Genomic DNA, 18,550 nt, shown 5'->3' with positions numbered 1-18,550 from the left:
GTGCCTCTCCACAATATTCAAGAGCGCCCAGAAAGAACCTTTGCTCAGCTAAGCAAGGTGACCAGGTTTAGCCAGAAAGCAGCAGGTCATGTATCTAATGAGTGGATACTACATCCTCCACACATGGAAGCAGGGCTCTCTCTGTGCATCAGAAGGGGAAACTGAGGCTTTAGGGTGTGGTGTATGTCACCGGGGCCCTGGTTAGTGAAGGGAGCCAGGGGGAGCCTGATGCAGACCAGCTCTTTGATCAGAAGGAGATGGCGGGCCAGATGATGGGGAGGACACAGTCACCAAGACCTACCCACAGCCCAGGGAATCCTCCCAGGCCAGAGCTAGCCTGGAGGACACCTCCTGCACATCCCCGGAAACGGCTTCTACACCTTTTCTTTTTTTTTTTTTAATTTATTTATTTGACAGAGAGAGAGATAGTGAGAGCAGGAACACAAGCAGCGTGGGGGGAGAGGGAGAAGCAGGCTTCCAGTGGAGCAGGGAGCCCGATGCAGGGCTCGATCCCAGGACCCTGGGATCATGACCTGAGCTGAAGGCAGACGCTTAACGACTGAGCCACCCAGGCGCCCCTTCTACACCTTTTCTGATGGTAATAGATGGTTCATACAAAGAAAGGCTCCTTAGCTTCACTTAGCCTCTGGCAGCCTGTGCCCCTCCCTGGGGCCTCTTGCAGGCTGACTGCCCCCACCGCCCCACTTCCGTGGGCCCGACTGGGCAAGCAGTCAGGATATGGGCCCTGTGACCATGAACCCTGTGTGTGCACAGCTCCTGCTGACGCCTGCCACGGAGGGGCCAAGGCTGCGAGCAGCTGAGCGTGGCCACTGCCTCCGTCTGGTCTCCTGTGCGAAGCCATCACTGTTGGTATGCTTTCTCTGTAGTTTTGTAACGGGGAAGAGCTCCATTTTGGTATCTTTCAAGTCACCCGATTGGAAACTATTTGTGCGGTATAAAATTATTTATACGGCTTTTCTCCAGACACGTACAGACTGCTTTAAGAAGTGGTCAGGCCCTCTGCTCGGGTACCTCCTCTCAGGCAGCTGTGCCTCTCCAGAAGGGGCCTCCCCCTTGAGCAGCCGTATCTGGACTCTGCTGGGAGGGCGAGAGCCAGGTGAGAACAGCCCAATGCTCTGTCTGTCGGCTGACCAGGCCAACCCCCTAGGCCAGACCTGCTGGGCCCCACCTTAGAGGTCAGCTCTGAGGAACTCACCTGGGGCCCACTTGGGTCTCTTCCCTTCAGGGCAGTGATCTGTCTTGTCACCTGCTTGCCATCCACCCTGCCTCTGCCCAGCCTCTCCCCGACCCCCTGCCCCCAGGGCCCTGCTCCTCTCCCATCCCCTGGGCACATTCCTCCCACATCTGGGGCTCCTCCCAGTGCCAACATATTGGTTTTGGTCTGTCTCTGTAGCCCAAGTCTGCATCATGCCTGTGGTCTCTGGGTTCTGAGCATCTCGGCTCGTTCAGGGGCTGCATGCTACTCACCCACCTGTCAAAGTGCCACAGGGTGGCCAGATCAGGAGCCAGACTGACCTGCAGGGGCCCACCTCACTGTTGCCAAGGGTGACCAAGTGCTGAGCTGCAGCCCTGATGGGTGCTGCTCCCCATCTGTGCTGCAGGGCCCCTGTGGCCCCCAGTGACAGGAGGCACAGGCAGAACAGTGGTCTTATGGCCTCAGGCCTTTGGTGACAGGCTGATCTCCATGGGGTGAGGACCTGAAGTTGCCACAAGGACTCGCTTTGTGTCTTCTCCTGTCTCTGGGCATGCTGACTGGGAGGGACCCCAGCAGGCAGGCCCCGCCTACAGCACCTCCTGGGACCAGTCCTATGGGGGGAGCTCCCAGCTCACTAGACGGGACCCTAGGCCCAGGGTCTGAAAGCCCATTCTCAGGGCTGCTGTGATCAATATTCCTGACCTTTTATGTGATAATCATCCTAACAATGCAAGTCAGCCACTTTGAAGAGCAAAACAAGAATATGGGGTGCTTGGGTGGCTCAGTCTGCCTGCCTTCAGCTCAGGTCTTCATCCTTGAGTCCTGAGGTGGATCCCCTTGGTGTGGCGCTCAGCGGGGAGTCTACTTTCTCCTCTCCTCCCTCTGCCCCTCCCCACCACTTGTGTGCGCACGCTCTAAGTTTTTTTAAAAATCTAAAAAAAAGGGATGCCTGGGTGGCTCAGTCGGTTAAGCGTCTGCCTTTGGCTCAAGTCATGATCCCAGGGTCCTGGGATCGAGTCCCACATCGGGCTCCTTGCTCAGCAAGGAGCCTGCTTCTCGCTCTGCCTGCCTCTGTCTCTCTCTCTCTCTGATAAATAAATAAAATCTTAAAAATATATATATTTTAAAAAATTAAATAAATAAATAAATAAATAAATAAATAAATAAATAAATAAAAAAGAATATGGGGCGCCTGGGTGGCTCAGGCAGTTAAGCGTCTGTCTTTGGCTCAAGTCATGATCCCAGAGTCCCGGGATTGAGCCCCACATCGTCAGGCTCCCTGCTCAGCGCGGACTCTGCTTCTCCTTTTCCTCTGCCCCTCCCCCTGTTCATGTTCTCTCCCTCTCTCTCCCTCTCTCAAATAAATAAAATCTTTTTTTTTAACCAAGCTTTTTTTTTTTTTTAAGATTTTATTTATTTATTTATTTGAGAGAGAGAGAGAGAGAGAGAGAGAGAAAAACAGCATGAGAGGAGAGAGGGTCAGAGGGAGAAGCAGGCTCCCCGCTGAACCGGGAGCCCGACGTGGGACTCGATCCCAGGACTCTGGGACCATGACCCGAGCCGAAGGCAGTCGCTTAACCAACTGAGCCACCCAGGCGCCCTAAATAAAATCTTCTAAAAAAAGATGAAAAAAGAATACATCTGAATGCTTCAGTGAGAAATACCACGTCAGGCCCCTCTGCCACACTCAAATTAATAAACTACAACCTGGACCTTCAGGTTTGGAGAGAAAAAAAGGACATTTCAAATTAATGTCGACTCTTTTTTAACAGAAGGCTTTGCGTTGGATCAGTATCAACTAACAAAAACTTGATTTGTCCTTCTGTCAACTATATTAATTACCTTAACAAGTTTGTACATCCCGTTTCTACACATTTTTCTGCTGGAATTTTTACATGATTACGCAACGACAGTGTTTCCAGGGAGCAGAGTGGGAGCGGATGCAGCCGGGATGCCCTGCCCGGGAGTGTGAGCGCCACGCCTCAGCCCCAGGCATCCCGGCCTCAGGCTGTTCCCCACCACAGACCTGCAGGTGCCAGGAGCACTGTCATTCAGGCGGCTCTCTTAGAGCCCCCACCCACTCAGCTCCCCGTGGGCAGCAGCAGGACGGCACACAATCAGCTTATAAGAGATTTCCAACTGGAAACAAATTCCAATTGGAATGTTCTCAGTTAAGAAATTGCATAGGGGGAAACCAATGGCAAGAAGGCCCAGGTCCCTGGAGGGACAAAAAGCGTGGGGCAAGGTCTCTGGGGGTGCCTGGCCCTGTGGGTCCTGTTGGCCCCATAGACATCTCTAAAGCGCCCAAGCCCATCTTGTAAAAAATTCAAACAAGCAGTGTGGCAAGAGGCAGGATCACCTCCTCCCGATCTCAGGCAGGCTCAGGGTAGCTGCCAGAAGGTGCTGGTGAACTGAACAGTGCTGGGAAAACGGCCTATAAGCAGCGCTCCCCAGGGCAGGCACTGGTCAATGACCTGTCCACCATGGTCTCTGCCACGGCTAAGATGCTGCCTGCAGTTCTTTCCAAGTGAACACACCAGACCATTTGCTTTATTGCCCTAAACACTAGCAGCCCTGAGAAGCAGAAGCGTACGCTTTGAGCCAGTGCTGTTCCCTGTGGCCGGGAGAAGGCTGTGCCTTGAGGAGGGATGGGGCTTCTAGTAGAGGCAAGTGGGTGGGCCCAAGAGGATCCCTCCCAAGGCCTCACACTTGGCCTTGGAGCCGAAACCCATCCTGCCAGGACTCAGGTGTGTGGCCCACTCCCTGGTCCCAGGCTTCAGCTGCCAGCCCCAGAAGATGTCTTCTGACCCTCTCTAATCAGAAAGAATAGACAAGAAAGAAGGAAATGGCTATGAATCAGAAATGCCAGGGGCGCCTGGGTGGCTCAGTCGTTAAGCATCTGCCTTCGGCTCAGGTCATGATCCCAGGGACCTGGGATCAAGCCCTCCATCGGGCTCCCTGCTCTGCGGAAGGTCTGATTCTCCCTCTTCCACTCCCCCTGCTTATGTTCCCTCTCTCGCTGTGTCTCTCTCTGTCAAATAAATAAGTAAAATCTTTAAAAAAGAAAGAAAGAAAGAAAGAAACGCCAAGTGTGGCTGTAGGGAAAGTCAGCGTGTTAAGCCCACTCCTGCCTCTGAGGCAAAGAAGTAACAGAAAGTAATCCCAAGCAAAGCAGGGGCCAGGCTGGCTTGCAGGGTGTCAGCATTTCCCTCCTAGCCCTGTGCAGGGCCGCACGCCGATGTGCAGAGAGGGAGCAGAGTTCGCAGCCCTCCGCTGACCCAGCTGTCCCTCCTCACTGCACGGGCAGGGGGGCGCCATGCAGGGGACAGCATAAGCCAGGCCTGCCCCAGGCAGTTTGTAGGACAGCAGCGGGAGCCGGCGGGGACACCGAGGCTGCGGAAGGCAGCGTGCACATGGACTCCCAGGGGGCTAATTGTCCTTTGATTTGATGAAAAATCAAATCCTGAATGGGGCATGATTCACAGCCCAGAAGGCGTGGCCGGCAGGGCGTGGTTGGCGTGCGCTGGGCCTTACCTGCCACAGCTCCAGGCACATGGGCATGCCCGGCTTGGCATCTGCCTCCGGCTTCAGGGTGCACACTGACGTCTTGGATGGCATCTCCAGAATCTGAACCTGACAGTAAGAAAACAAGTTTATTTGGGCCGGCGCCAAGTCGAGCCTGTGCTATACAAACAAGAGACTTTTAAGGCGATTAGCCAAGGCTGCTGCGAGTTTCTGTCTGCTCCCCAGAGGAACCTGGGAGCTGAGCCTCCTAATTAGGCCGCACAGGCTCGTGGGCTCAGGCGCTGCTGGGCGTTGTGAAACTCACATGTCATTACTGAGTGACCGGCATGTCCCTCTAACCAGCATCACCACCTGGCTGGCAGCCGCCTCCGGCCCCTCCTGATTTTACCTCTTCACTGAGCAGGAGGTTGGCTTGGCACAGACTCAGTTTGTCCATCCTCCTGATCTCTGCCTCCTCTTTCCTGATGTGGGCTTTCATGTGAACAACTCTGAACTATCTCAGGTGCATCAAATGGTTTACAGAAGTGCACGGGGGGTGGGTGGGGGCCCAGCGAGGCTCCATCGATTAAGCGTCTGCCTTCGGCTCAGGTCATGATCCCAGGGTCCTGGGATGGAGCCCCGCGTCGGGCTCCTTGTCCAGCGGAGAGCCTGCTTCTCCCTCTCCCTCTGCCTGTGCTCTCTCTGACAAACAAATAAATAAATAATCTTTAAAAAAAAAAAAAAAGAATTGCACAGGGAACCCCTGGGGACCACCAGCAAGCCTAGGAAATGAACATGGTATGCACCCAAGCGGAACTCTGTTTGGGGCCTGACTGGTCCCAGCACCCCACGGTGTTTTGTGTCACCTGAATGCAGGTGCAGGCCCTCCTGCGCCCGGGCTGGAAGATGTGCCTTTCTGGTCCACACAGCCAGGTCACACTCAGGCCTGTCTACCCGAGCTGGGCCCAGCTCTGCCCCACGCCATCTGCAGGGCACAGCTGCAGCCACAAGGAGCAGGCTCGGGCACCAGAGCACTGCAGACCAGAAACTGGGCCCCCAGCCATCTGCATCCCTACTGCCTCATCTCCCTCATCCACTGAGCAGGGACAAGGGCGCCCCCTCCTGTGGTGCTTGGAGGTGGAGGGGATTCCGTGTGAAGCAGCTCTACCGCGCCATGAGGGGGAGGCTCAACAAGCCCTTGGCGCCCTTTGATACGGGCAAGAGGGGCTGTACTGATAATGTCACACAATGTGCAGCCATTGTGGAGCCACACATCATCCCTGGCCAACAAGAGGACATCCTCCGGTTTGCAGAGGAAGTCTGAGGTGCAGAGGGGATAGGTGCTGTCTGCCGCCCAGTGAACTGAAGGCATGTGGGTCTGAGCTGGGCTGCTCTTAACTACCCCACGTGGGAGAACCGGCCCAAGGCCTGAGATTAAGTCCTGAGTGGGAGTCCCAGATCTGCTACCTGCACGCTGGGTCCGTCTGAGGGCACATGGCAGGCAGGGTAGAAAGCCAGTGTCACGGCCTGGTCCTCTCAGCTGCGGGCCTGCGTGGGGGCGGCACCCCCACAGGCTGAGACTGTGAGGCCAGAGGCCCACACAGTATCGTAGGGGAGGGGCTCACTGCAGAGTACGTACACATCCCCACAAACAAGCACGCACATATGTAAGCATATGCAGACAGGCCCCCCGACCGTCTGCTGGGCTTGCAGGATCAGTGTCCATGCCAGCCACTGCAGCCCCCACTGCCCACAAAGGAGACAGAAAAGACCCTCAGTGACATGAGCGGTTATTACTGTCATGAAATAAGAGGCTGCTAGAAGCAGCAGCCCCTGGAACAGCAAAAATGCTCAAGGAGAAGCTCTAGCGAAATAAAAAGAAATGCAAGAAAAGTCATGTGACAACCAAGACACAGTGGTACCTAAGAATGGCCCAGAAGTAAGGGGAAAATCCAGGAGAAGGGGAGGGGGCTTTCGGAGCCCTTGTGTCCTTGGCACAGTGGCTCAGTTTCAGGCTTATTGCTTGAGAAGCGGCTGTAGACACTATGGGAAGCCTGTGAGCCCCAGCCAGGGCACGCTCACCCCAGACGCCAGACACCCCACAGAACAGAAAAAGAAATGCTCCTCTCTTAAGATTCTCTCAGAGCAGTTAAGCATCTGCCTTTGGCTCAGGTCATGATCCCAGGGTCCTGAGATCGAGTCCTACATCAGGCTCAGCAGGGAGCCTGCTTCTCCCTCTGCCTCTGCTCCCCTTGTTTGTGCTCTCGTTCTGTCAAATGAATAAATAAAATCTTTAAAAAAAATTTTTAAAAATAGGGGCGCTGGGTGGCTCAGGCGGTTAGGCGTCTGCCTTAGGCTCGGGTCATGATCTCGGGGTCCTGGGATGGAGCCCCGCATCGGGCTCCCTGCTCAGCGGGGTGTCTGCTTCTCCCTCCGCCTCTGCCTCTGCCCACGACTTGTGTTCTCTCTCTCTCTCTCTCAAATAAATAAATAAAATCTTTTTAAAAAATTAAATTCAAAAATAAAAATAAAGATTCTCTCTCTTTTCTGCCCCTCCCCCTGCTAAAAAATTCAAAAAAAATTTTTTAATATAAAAATTTAAGATATAAAAAAAAAGATGTTGACTGGGTGGTTGGGGGGCTGGGGGGAGAAGCCACCCTGACTGCTTGCATGCGCTGGTGGGGGGAGGGATACCAGAAGAAAGAGACATCACTGGACACAGCGTGCACAGGCCCACACCCTGGATGGCCTGGCACAAGGGCGCACAGGTACAGTGAGGGATGGCCTCTCCCAATCTGTGGGCCCAGGAAGATCCCTCTGGTGGTGTGAGTGAGGAGGAGGGTGAAGGCAAGGGGATCAGGTAGGGGTGAGTCACCTTGCAAGGCAGCTCGGGAAGGAGAGGGGGAAAACCAGGACAGCCCTGAAGCCTGAGCAAGACACTGTGGGAGGAAGTGTGAGTGGTGGCACCCACAGCCACATCCTGGGTGCAGGAGAACGGGAAACCCAGGGCCTGAGGACCAGGGCAAGCCCAGGGGCCGCTGTGGGTCCGAGGAAGAGCTCTGGGCTCTGGCAAGGCCCTGGATGCCTGTGCTCGGAGCCTCCTACAGACACCAGTGTGCTTTCCATCTGGCATTCAATTGCAACCTGTTTCCAGAAGGTAAAATGTTTGGTTTGGGCAAGTGTGGCCACCCAGATGGCCAAGCGGGGTGGGAGCGTGTCCTCCCCAGGCGTTGTCTGGGCACAGGCCAGCGATGCTTTTCCAAGCAGATTCAGTCCAGGCAGATTCCAGGTGGGAACATGGAAAACCACCATTTTCCCAGGATATCCCAGGTCCTCGGACTGACTGCTCCTGAAAAACACAGATGGCGCCTGCACTGGCGGATAGGGAGCCAGCAAGTCAGTTCAGAACACCTCAAGCAGCACACAGGGGTGTCCGGGGCCAGGCCCCGGGGGAGCCAGGAAGGCCTGGAGTGGCGGAGAAGGGGAGGGCCGCACACGGCACCCCCACGTCCGTAGGGAGGGCCAGGCTCCGTGGCGGGCAGCGCAGGGGCAAGGCTTGGCGCTGCCTGGCCCCGGCTGTCCGGGAGGAAGCACACCCCTCTCTTTTCACATTAATAAAACTTCTAACAGGTTTTTGGCAAATTGGCAAGAAAAGCGTATGTAGCTCCTAATTGGTGATTTAAACGCAATCATGAACAAATAAATGCCTGTTCCTCTCTCATTATTTATGAACTGAATCTGCTTTAAGACAAACGAGTCTTCTTGGGTAGGGGCCAAACCTCACTGTGCACACGGGGCCCCGTGTCCTTGCCTAGCACCGCCTGCTACGCAGCCTCTTGGGGCCGGCAGGGAACACGGGGAGCTGTGGGCGTGGGTGGCAGACAGGAGGCTCGCTCTCCCTGCATGTGTGTGCCCCCAGCCCTCCCTGCCCCATGCTCAGAGCCCCTGCCCACCGCCCCCCCCCACTCGGCCCAGACCCTGAGCAGCTATGCTCCCACACTAACCGGGCCTGTCCAATCGCTGCTCCTGGGTTTCTTCTTCAATTTCCCTTCAGCTCCCCAAGCGCTGGCCCCTCCTGCCACACTGTCACCCTCTACCTTACCCTCCACCCTTGCTTCCCACCACCGGTTCCCATGTCCTGGGCACCGCTTCCCTTGGTGGACTCTGCCTCTTCTGCCTCTGGGGGTGTGGACACGCTGTCCAGCCTGACCAGATCCCCGTCACCAACCACTGCTGGCCACTCTGGCCTGAGCTCCATCTGACGGTCACCTCCGAGGCTCCATCACGCCCACCTGCCCCCTCTGTTCCGCGCTTACTATCCCAGTGGCAGCCTTTAGCCCCAGCATCCCAGGTCTGACCGAGCCCTCTCATGCCAGAACCCAGTTCAGCTCCCCAAAAGGCTGCCCCTGCTGCCCAGACTTCCACAAGGCCTTGATTCTCTCCCACCACCTCCTGCTGGCCTGCCCGGGACTTCCCTCCATGCATGCCTGCTCCTAAGTCCTCAGAGGACCTCTCCAGGCAGTCTCTCCCCCTGCACTCCTCCTGCCATGCAGTACTGGGTGCTGGGGCCTTCCTTCCTGACTCTCGCCACCAGGCACCCCACAGGTGGCCAGACCAAGGCCCCTGGAGTTGCAATCCGGCACTCTGTGGGGCTCCTGTGGCGGGCACAGCGTTCCTGTAACAGGTGCTTAGGATGAGCATGCCCATTTAGGGGAACCAAGTGCAAGCAGCTCGTGGAGCCAGGCACCACGCGGGCTGGCACTCACCTCGTCATTACCTCTCCCTGGCATGGCCAGCATCCAGCGTTCCTGACCCCCGGCTAGGACGGAGCTCCTGCAGAAGCCCATGCTCTCCAGGGGCACAGAGTCCACGATGGCGTTTCTGCCCTCTGCCAGGTCCCATAGGCGCAGCTTCAGGTCCCGGCCCTGACTGCCAAACCAAGAGGAGACAGGCCGTGAGCCTCCCAGGTGGCAGACTGGGTGTCCCACCTGGACAAATGCTGGCGTGCTGGCTGGGCCAGCCTGACACCGAAGGAAGGCAGGGGACACCGTCCAGAGAGGGACCCAGATGGTATTGCTTACCTGGCTGGCACACCTCAGCCAAGGAAGGGCTTTGCATCCAAGATGCCTGATGCCTGACACATTCATGGGCTATCCCAAGGGGGCAACGTCAACCAGGTTCCAGGGAGCTTTGCGACACACGCCCCATGACCAGCCTCCCGTGCTCCTCCTGCCACTCCCCATGCTGCCGAAGTGTGAGCTCACCCTCCTCCTTCCCTCTGTGATTTAACTGTGACAGCCCAGCAACCCCACCCTCACACATTTTCCCAAGTGAATTTAAAACCTATATTCACACAAAAGCCCGTACACAAATGTTTACAGCAGCTCTGTTCCTAACCACCCAAACCAAACTGGATGCGACTCTTCAGCAGCAAGCTGGGGAACCAGCCGTTGTGCATCTGCACCACAGAATTCCACTCAGCAGTAGAGAGGGACAAACTGGGACGCATGCTACAACCCGCAGGAATATCAGATGCGTTCTGCTAAGCGAGGGAAGCCAGAGCCAAAAGGCCACCAATGGCATGATTCCCCTGGTGGGACATTCCGGGGGCGGCATGATGGCACGGGGAGGACTGGGGTCGCCGCCTACAGGGGGCAGCACAGAGGTTCTGCAGGGTGCTGACTGCCCTGTGTGGCCCTGGGGTGGCACTGACGTGATGGTGGACATCATCAAGCCCACAGAACCACCGCACAAAGAGCAAACTTTAGTGTGTATACTTTAAGAAAACAATCAGGGTGTCAGGCTCCCAAGATGTACTGCAGACTGTGACAAATGTCTGGCACACGGCACCCAAAGGGAGGGCAGATAGGAGCTGACCTGCAGCATTGTGAAAAAGTGTGTTCACTCGATACTGCCAAGTTAAAAGCAAAATACCTTTAAGAGACATCAGACCCCAGGTGGTCAGTCTGTACCCTAACCCTCAAACGGCTCGGCCTTGGTGCACAGAGATGCTGCCCACCTGACCACTAGGCCTTCCCAGCCACTGGCAGGGGACTCCCAAGCCCACCACCTCCTTCATTTACGAGATGCTATCCTACAGGAAGAATGGATGTTTCCCTCTCCTTCTGTTCTCTCTGTTGCCATCAGTTTGGACTTACGTGTTCCTCTATTACTCAGTGGGTTGTCATCTACACTTCATATTATTTATTTTTGTGCTCAAACCATCCCAGGTTGGCCAACGGGACCCCCTTCGAGCTGGCTTGGAGTCCTTCTGACACGTGTCCATCAGCAAGAAAGTCCAGACCCGGAATCATTTCTCCAAGGAATCCTTGTTCCTTCCAGTGCAGAGACATATTTGCAAACCAAGATCTGGGTGCTGGTGTGCTCACTCTTGTGAGGTGCTGCTGCCGCCAGGCCCTCTCGCCAGAGCCAGGAAATACACACACACAGTCACACACACAAACGCACCTCTCTCACACACACACACGCATGCAAACACACCTCACATACACACACAGCTCACTCACACGCAAACACACCTCAGACACATAGTCACACAAACACACCTCTCTCACACACACACATGCAAACACACCTCACATACACACACAGCTCACTCACGCAAACACACCTCACACACAGTCACACACACAAACGCACCTCTCTCTCACACACACACACGCAAACACACCTCACATACACAGCTCACTCACACGCAAACACACCTCACACACAAACGCACCTCTCTCACACACACATGCAAACACAACTCACATACACACACAGCTCACTCACATGCAAACACACCTCACACACACAAATGCACCTCTCTCACACACATACACACAAACACACCTCACATACACACACAACTCACACGCAAACACACCTCACACACACACTCACATAAATGCACCTCTCTCACACACACGCAAACACACCTCACACACAGATAGCTCACTCACACGCAAACACACCTCACACACACAAATACACCTCTCTCACACACACACACACAAACACACCTCACATACACACAACTCACTCACATGCAAACACACCTCACACACACATAAACGCACCTCTCTCACACACACGCAAATACACCTCACATACAGACAGCTCACTCACACGCAAACACACCTCACACACACAAATGCACCTCTCTCACACACATACACACAAACACACCTCACATACAACTCACTCAAACGCAAACACACCTCACACACACTCACATAAACGCACCTCTCTCTCACACATACACGCAAACACACCTCACATACAGACACGGCTCACTCACACGCAAACACACCTCACACACACATAAACGTACCTCTCTCACACACACTCAAACACACCTCACATACACATACAACTCACTCACACGCAAACACACCTCTCACACACACACACGCAAACACGCCTCACATACACACACAGCTCACTTACATGCAAACACACCTCCCACAAACACATCTCTCTCACACACACTCAAACACACCTCACATACAGACACAGCTCACTCACACGCAAACACACCTCACACACACAATCACATAAACACACCGTTCTCTCACACACACACGCAAACACACCTCACATACACAGCTCACAAACACACCTCACACACACACTCACACAAACACACTCTCACACACACACGCAAACACACCTCACATACAGACACGGCTCATTCACATGCAAACACACCTCACACACACACAAATGTACCTCTCTCACACACACTCAAACACACCTCACACACACAACTCACACGCAAACACACCTCACACACACTCACATAAACGCACCTCTTTCTCACACACACACGCAAACACACCTCACATACACAACTCACACGCAAACACACCTCACATACACACTCACACAAATGCACCTCTCACACACACACGCAAATACACCTCACATACAGACATGGCTCACTCACACGCAAACACACCTCACACACACAATCACATAAATGCACCTCTCTCTCACACACACACACACATGCAAACACACCTCACATACAGACACACACAGCTCACTCACAAACACACCTCAATACGCACACAGCTCACTCAAACACACCTCACACACACCTTCACAAACACACCTCTCACACACACCTCACATACACACACAGCTCACTCACACAAACACACCTCACACACACACACAAACACACCTCTCACACACACACCTCACATACACACACAGCTCACTCACAAAACACACCTCACACACACACAAACACACCTCATACACACACACAAATGCACCTCTCTCACACACACACGCAAACACACCTCACATACACAGCTCACTCAAACACACCTCACACACAGTCACACACACACACCTCTCACACATGCACGCAAACACACCTCACATACACACACAGCTCACTCACACACAAACACACCTCACACACACAGTCACACACACAAACATACCTCAGACACACAAACACACCTCATGCACATTCACACTCACATACTTCACACACACCTCACACATGCAAACATACCTTATACACACACACCCCTCACTCACACACACAAGCTTCACACACACACACTCACACATGCAAACATACATACACAAGTATTTCTGTATACCTTTGTGTATATATTTTCAACACCTCACAAGTTCATGCTGATGCCCCAAGGCTTCTTCCTCTCCTTCCTCCTTCTCAGGTTTGTGACTCTATTCTCTGACTGGGACAAACCTGCCTCCCATTTTCCTCAAGATATTTACTGCCACGCTCCACCAACAAACTTGCTTGCATGAAGCAGCCAATCTCCCAACCTCCCCAGTCACCTCTGAGACCTCGCCCCCATCACCCTGGTTCTCTGGCCGCTGGGCATGCTGCTCCAACACCTCTGCCTGGAAGCCACCCCCTACTGTCCACTTCCTCAGCTGCCCACATCCCTGAACTTGGAGGGGAAACGAGAGCAGGGAGGACGGGACCACTGGGTATCCATACAGAAACAAAGAACGCTCCTCCTCACCAACAGTCAATTCCAGATGCAGTGTGGGCTCAAAAGGAACACGACTGAAGCTCCTGGGAGATCAGGAAGGTCTTGACGACCTGTTGCTGGGACTCCTTCACACAACACAGAAGCACCAGCCAAAAGGGAAAGATGGCAGACCTGACCCCATTTAAATGGCTAACTTCTGCTCATTAACACATCCTTAAGGAGTGAGAACGATAAGCCACTTTGTGGGAGCAGTACCTGGTGATATAAAAATATCAGCCATTTCTAGAATATAAAAAGAACTCCTGTAACTCAATAAGAAAAAGGTAGTCAATCCGATAGAGAAATGTGGATTGAAGGGAGACTTTATCCCAGGGGATAACAAACGCAGAAGAGGGCTGGCTCATTAAGTGGTCAGGAAAGTGCAAACGAGGCTGCACCCAGAAGTGCCCAGGCCCCAGAGAGCAGTGCGGGGGGGGGGGGGCACTCGCACTGGGGACAGCCTGGCACCCTCTGAGCTGCCCAACGTGTGCACACCCTGTGGCCCAGACGCCCCACCTCTGGGTCCAGGGTCCAACCTGCAGACACGTGTGCACCAGGCACCCGGAGACCCAGTCGGGGGTCTTCTTAAGCTTCTCAGCCCCAGGTGGACAACCCAGATCTCCACTGAAGGTAGAATTAGAAATAATTTGGGTATACATACACATCCAGTGGAATACCACACAGAAAAATCCCACACAATGCCCTATGGCTACACACACCATCGTGGACCTCACAAAGTACAGCTGAGTGGAAGAAGTCACGTACAAAGGAAGCTGTTCTGCATGGCCCCTTTTTTTTAAGTAAGAAAAAAAACCAGACCTAACAAGTCTATGCTTTTTGGAGATGCACATTCCAAGTGGTAAGGCAAGAACGAGGTGCAGGGGGCTGCCTCCTGGGGACGAGAACGGAGCAGACGTCAGTGTTCTGCCTCCTGACTTGGAGTGGTTACCCAGGTGCTCACTCTGTGATAATACAACAGTCTGTAAACTTGGTCTGTGCACTTTTCTGCAAGGGGGCTACAGGCCACAATAAAACACAGCACCTGGGTGGCTGTCACTGGGCACAGGTGTGCCCTCGGGCATGAGGGCGGCGCCTGAGGCTCAGCCTGACTCCCAGCTTTCTGTCCTCCAGCCTCCCCTTGACATGAAAGCGTACCTTCCTTTCTCAAGGGCCACTTTGCAGAGACCTGGCTTCCAAACACAGCTGGGCGCACGGCCTCTAGTGCAACGTAAACGCACCTGGGCATTCCAAGTCCCTGCACGGTCTGCGCCGCAGACCTCCTGACCCATGGGCCCCTGCCTGCAGCAGGGCTACCGCAGTGGCATCCAGCTTGGAAAGGGAAGGCCCAGCAAACATTCACTCACAGGTTGCCCTTGCCGCTTGCCTCCCCACACAACGTCAGGCCAGCTCTCTGAGGAGCAGACCGCAGGGCTGGGAGTTCCCTGAGAACAGCCCAGGGCATCTGGGCCCTGGAGGGGCAGGAGGCACCAAAGGGCCCAAGACCTTTTGGCTGAGAACTCAGGAGGAATGTTTACAAAGAGCAGCCCCCAGTGCAAGCGGTTTAGTGGGGTATTTGGATGCAACCTCTATTCTAAACATCAGGGAAAATCCACAACCATATGGAGGGCCTTCCACACCAATTGGGGGAGAAGGGGGCCAGTTTGGGGCTCTGCAAGCACACGTGTCCGGGGCCACCGCCCTCCTGGATACCTCTGGTCCTTTGATCACCTGCGAGCCACCTTCAGGGTGGTGGGAGCGGCATGTCTGGCACAAAAGTGCTTTGAAGAAGGGTGGGTCCCTGACAGGCCTCATCCTTTGGGGATCGGGAACCATGGTGCCTAGATGTCCAGGCTCCGAGTCCACGGCAGGAAGACAGACCTGCCCTGCAGGGCTTTCAGGAAAGTTTCACTTAAACTTGGTAGACAGAAACTCATTCTCCCACCCATCTGCCCCTTCCTGCTGCCTCCTGGCCCACCTCTCGCCTGGCGTCCCCAGCCTGGCACCTCTACAAGGCCATGGTGGCAGTGCCAGACCCCTCTGGGCTCTGCTCACAGCCGCTCACAGCTGGGTCCGCCGTGGCTTTGGCACGTGCAGCATCCTCTGTCAGGGGTGCCAGACCCCCACCTTGCTCTCGCCATCTCCTGCTCTCCCTGCACCAGTCAGCCCAAATGCCATGGACCTGGGCACCTGTGTGGCCCAGCCAGTGCCCCGGGGGGTGGCTGCACTTGGGGTCTGGAGCACAAGCCCAATCGGTGGGTGGGCTTCAGGCACAGGCTCTGCACCACCCTGGTGACCAGGCCTCGCCACCTCGTGGGAAGGGGACCACCCGTCAGAGCAGGTGTTGCAACACCAGAGCCCTGGGGTCCCCAGGAGGGAAGCTGAGGCTCCTTTAAGGAGAAGCCCTGAGCTCAGCCATGGACGCCTAGCTCTTGCCACTGGAGAGCCCTGGCGGGCCAGGGAGGGCTCTACTCAGGCCACAGGTGGCGTGTGGGGCTGCAGACGGAGTTGTTTTGTGCGTTCTTCAGGCTTTTCTCAGTGGGCACCCGCCTGGACAGAGCAGTGGTCACAGAGGCTGCAGTGCCGGGCACCCAGTGTCCCCGGACATGGCCTCCGGACGGGCCAAGGGCAGAGATCACACTGCTCTGCCATGGGGAGGGGCTGCCCCGGCAGCTGGGGGAGACCCCGAGAGCCTCCAGTGGCAAGCTCTTGGCCCCTCTTGGCTCGCTGCCACCAAGACCCACCTGAGGAGGGGTGCCTGGGTGGCTCAGATGGTTAAGCGTCTGCCTTCAGCTCAGGTCATGATCCCAGGGTCCTGGGATCGAGCCCCACATCAGGCTCCTGGCTCAGAGGGGAGCCTGCTTCTCCCTCTCCCTCTGCCTCTCTCCCTGCTCATGCTCTCTCTCCCTCTCTGTATCTCTGTGTCTCAAGTGAATAAATAAAATCTTAAAAAAAAAAAAAGACCCACCTGAGGAGCCGGTGCCCCTGGGGCAGTGTCTGCAGCCAGGTCACACACTGGCCCCCATGGCCGTCCAGCGTGGCAACCGCCCTCCGCGTCTGCAGGCTCCAGATGTGCACCAGCCCGCTCAGGGACCTGTTCTGACAAGCGCAAGCACCGGCTCAGGCACAGGTGTCAGAGGACATTCCCAGCATGCTCTGCAGGGCTGGCCTGGCAACCCCACAACAGTGGACCGGGCATTTCATTCAGGGGCTTTTAGTTGAGGTGACGGCTGTCCATGTGAACTACGGGTAAAAGTGGCACAGTGTTCCTTTTCCAGGGATGGCGGGCAGAGGGCCCTCAGGAGCCTCTAGGTCACCTCAGGCAGAGGGACAGGGGGCTGCTGCTGACACTGTAAACCGGGTGGTGTCTATCAGGGCATGCTCCCTGCCTCCTCCGAGGGGGCCAGGCCCAAGGGACAGCTTGTCGAGTGGGTTCTGAAAAGTCAGTGTGCCCGCCTGAGTGATGGGCAGCCTGAGCCCGTCACTAGGATCCCCAAATGAGCCCCGGGCTCATTGCTAGCCCACTGCCCCCTAAATTCACCCTGGGCTAACCCCCGGGGTTGGGTTGGGGTCGCTGCTACTCACCCGGAGAGGAGGAGTGGGCGCCCCTGTCCTTGGGCTCCTCCGAAGAAATGCAGTGCATGCACCGCCGACTGGGTACCTCGGAGGACAAACTGGGGGTCTGGCGGTGGGAGCGGGGAGGCTGCCATACTGGGTGGGGGTGCAGTCACCTGGGGACCAAGGAAGGGTGTGAGTGACCCACTTGTCGTCCTTCAGGAAGGCAGTCGGATCCTCCCTGGATGCTACCCACCCCCTTCAGCCTGTCTTCCATCCTGCCTTTTGGCCTCTACACCCAAATGGCATCACCGTGGCCCCAACCTGCACCATCTCTGGGTGGGCACAGTGGCGCCCACACCCTTCTGAGGTCACTCTCACCTTCAGCGCCCTGCGAAGAGCCTGCCCCTGGCCTCCAGGGCTTGCTGTCCACCCACCAGCTATACCCTCTGACTCCCTGAATCCCACTGGCCGCAGCAGCAGGAGGAGTGACTCCTCCTCACTCGGTTTGCCTTCTCCTCGCCTGGGCTGTCCACACACCCTGGGGTGTCTGTCCTGCCTCTGGGCCTGGCTGAGTACTGCAAATTCAGCCTCCTTCCTCCCTCCTGATGCCCATCTCCTCTCCTCCCTGCAGGGGAGCAATGACATGCCAGGACATGCTGTCCACTCTGGCCCTGTAGCAAGCTCGGGGAACAGGGCCCACGCTGGCCTGCTCCCCCCAGACCACAGGCCTGGCCACTGGCACCAGGCACAAAGCAGCTGCTCAGCAAGTGCATACTGAAGGGATGAACCAATGGACAGACAAGAGGTGTGCGGGGTCCCTGGGGGCTGGAAGAGCAAGCAGGACCCAAAGATGAAGAGGAGGCTCTCTCTCACATGTGCTGCAAACACCACCTACTGGGTCCTGAGGGCCTGTACCTCCACCCTTAGAGAAGGCAGCACCACACTTACTGTTGGAGAAACAGGAGGCAGGGGATGGTCTGGTGAGCTACCCCAGGCCCCTCAGACTCAGGCCTGAAGTCTGCACGCTGCCACCAAGAAGCAGAGTGGCCGGTGCACTAGTGTGTGGGCAAGGGGCAGGGACTGAGTTACCTTGCCACTCCCCAGGAGGACTGATATCACAGATGAGTGACCCTTCCTCAAATCACTGGTCCTGTGGGGCCCACCCACCTGAAAGGAGAAGCCTCCCAGTGTCCCCACTGAGCCCACCCCAGCAACGGGACAGGGATGGTTGCCAGACCAGAAGTGACCT

The 18,550-nt window shown here is 55.7% G+C and overlaps 1 protein-coding gene across 3 annotated transcripts in view; it reads right to left on the bottom strand.

Moving 5' to 3' along the window:
• GNB1L (G protein subunit beta 1 like) overlaps nucleotides 1-18,550 on the bottom strand; it is a 70,060-nt gene that overhangs the window by 24,574 nt on the left and 26,936 nt on the right. For 2 of the 3 annotated variants that reach the window (XM_036104228.2, XM_078060623.1), the window contains exons 3-6: nucleotides 17,329-17,474; nucleotides 16,712-16,842; nucleotides 9,487-9,649; nucleotides 4,751-4,849 (exon numbers count right to left, since the gene is read on the bottom strand). In XM_036104228.2, coding sequence (XP_035960121.2) covers nucleotides 4,751-4,849; nucleotides 9,487-9,649; nucleotides 16,712-16,842; nucleotides 17,329-17,474 — 539 coding nt within the window. The remainder of the gene's footprint in view (nucleotides 1-4,750; nucleotides 4,850-9,486; nucleotides 9,650-16,711; nucleotides 16,843-17,328; nucleotides 17,475-18,550) is intronic. The other variant, XM_036104232.2, reaches the window with a different exon arrangement.

This window comes from Halichoerus grypus, chromosome 13, assembly GCF_964656455.1.
Source record: "Halichoerus grypus chromosome 13, mHalGry1.hap1.1, whole genome shotgun sequence".
In the NCBI taxonomy this organism is placed as follows: domain Eukaryota; kingdom Metazoa; phylum Chordata; class Mammalia; order Carnivora; family Phocidae; genus Halichoerus; species Halichoerus grypus.
The sequence above is the reverse complement of the archived record's forward strand: the minus strand, read 5'-3'. Positions and strand labels throughout refer to the sequence as shown.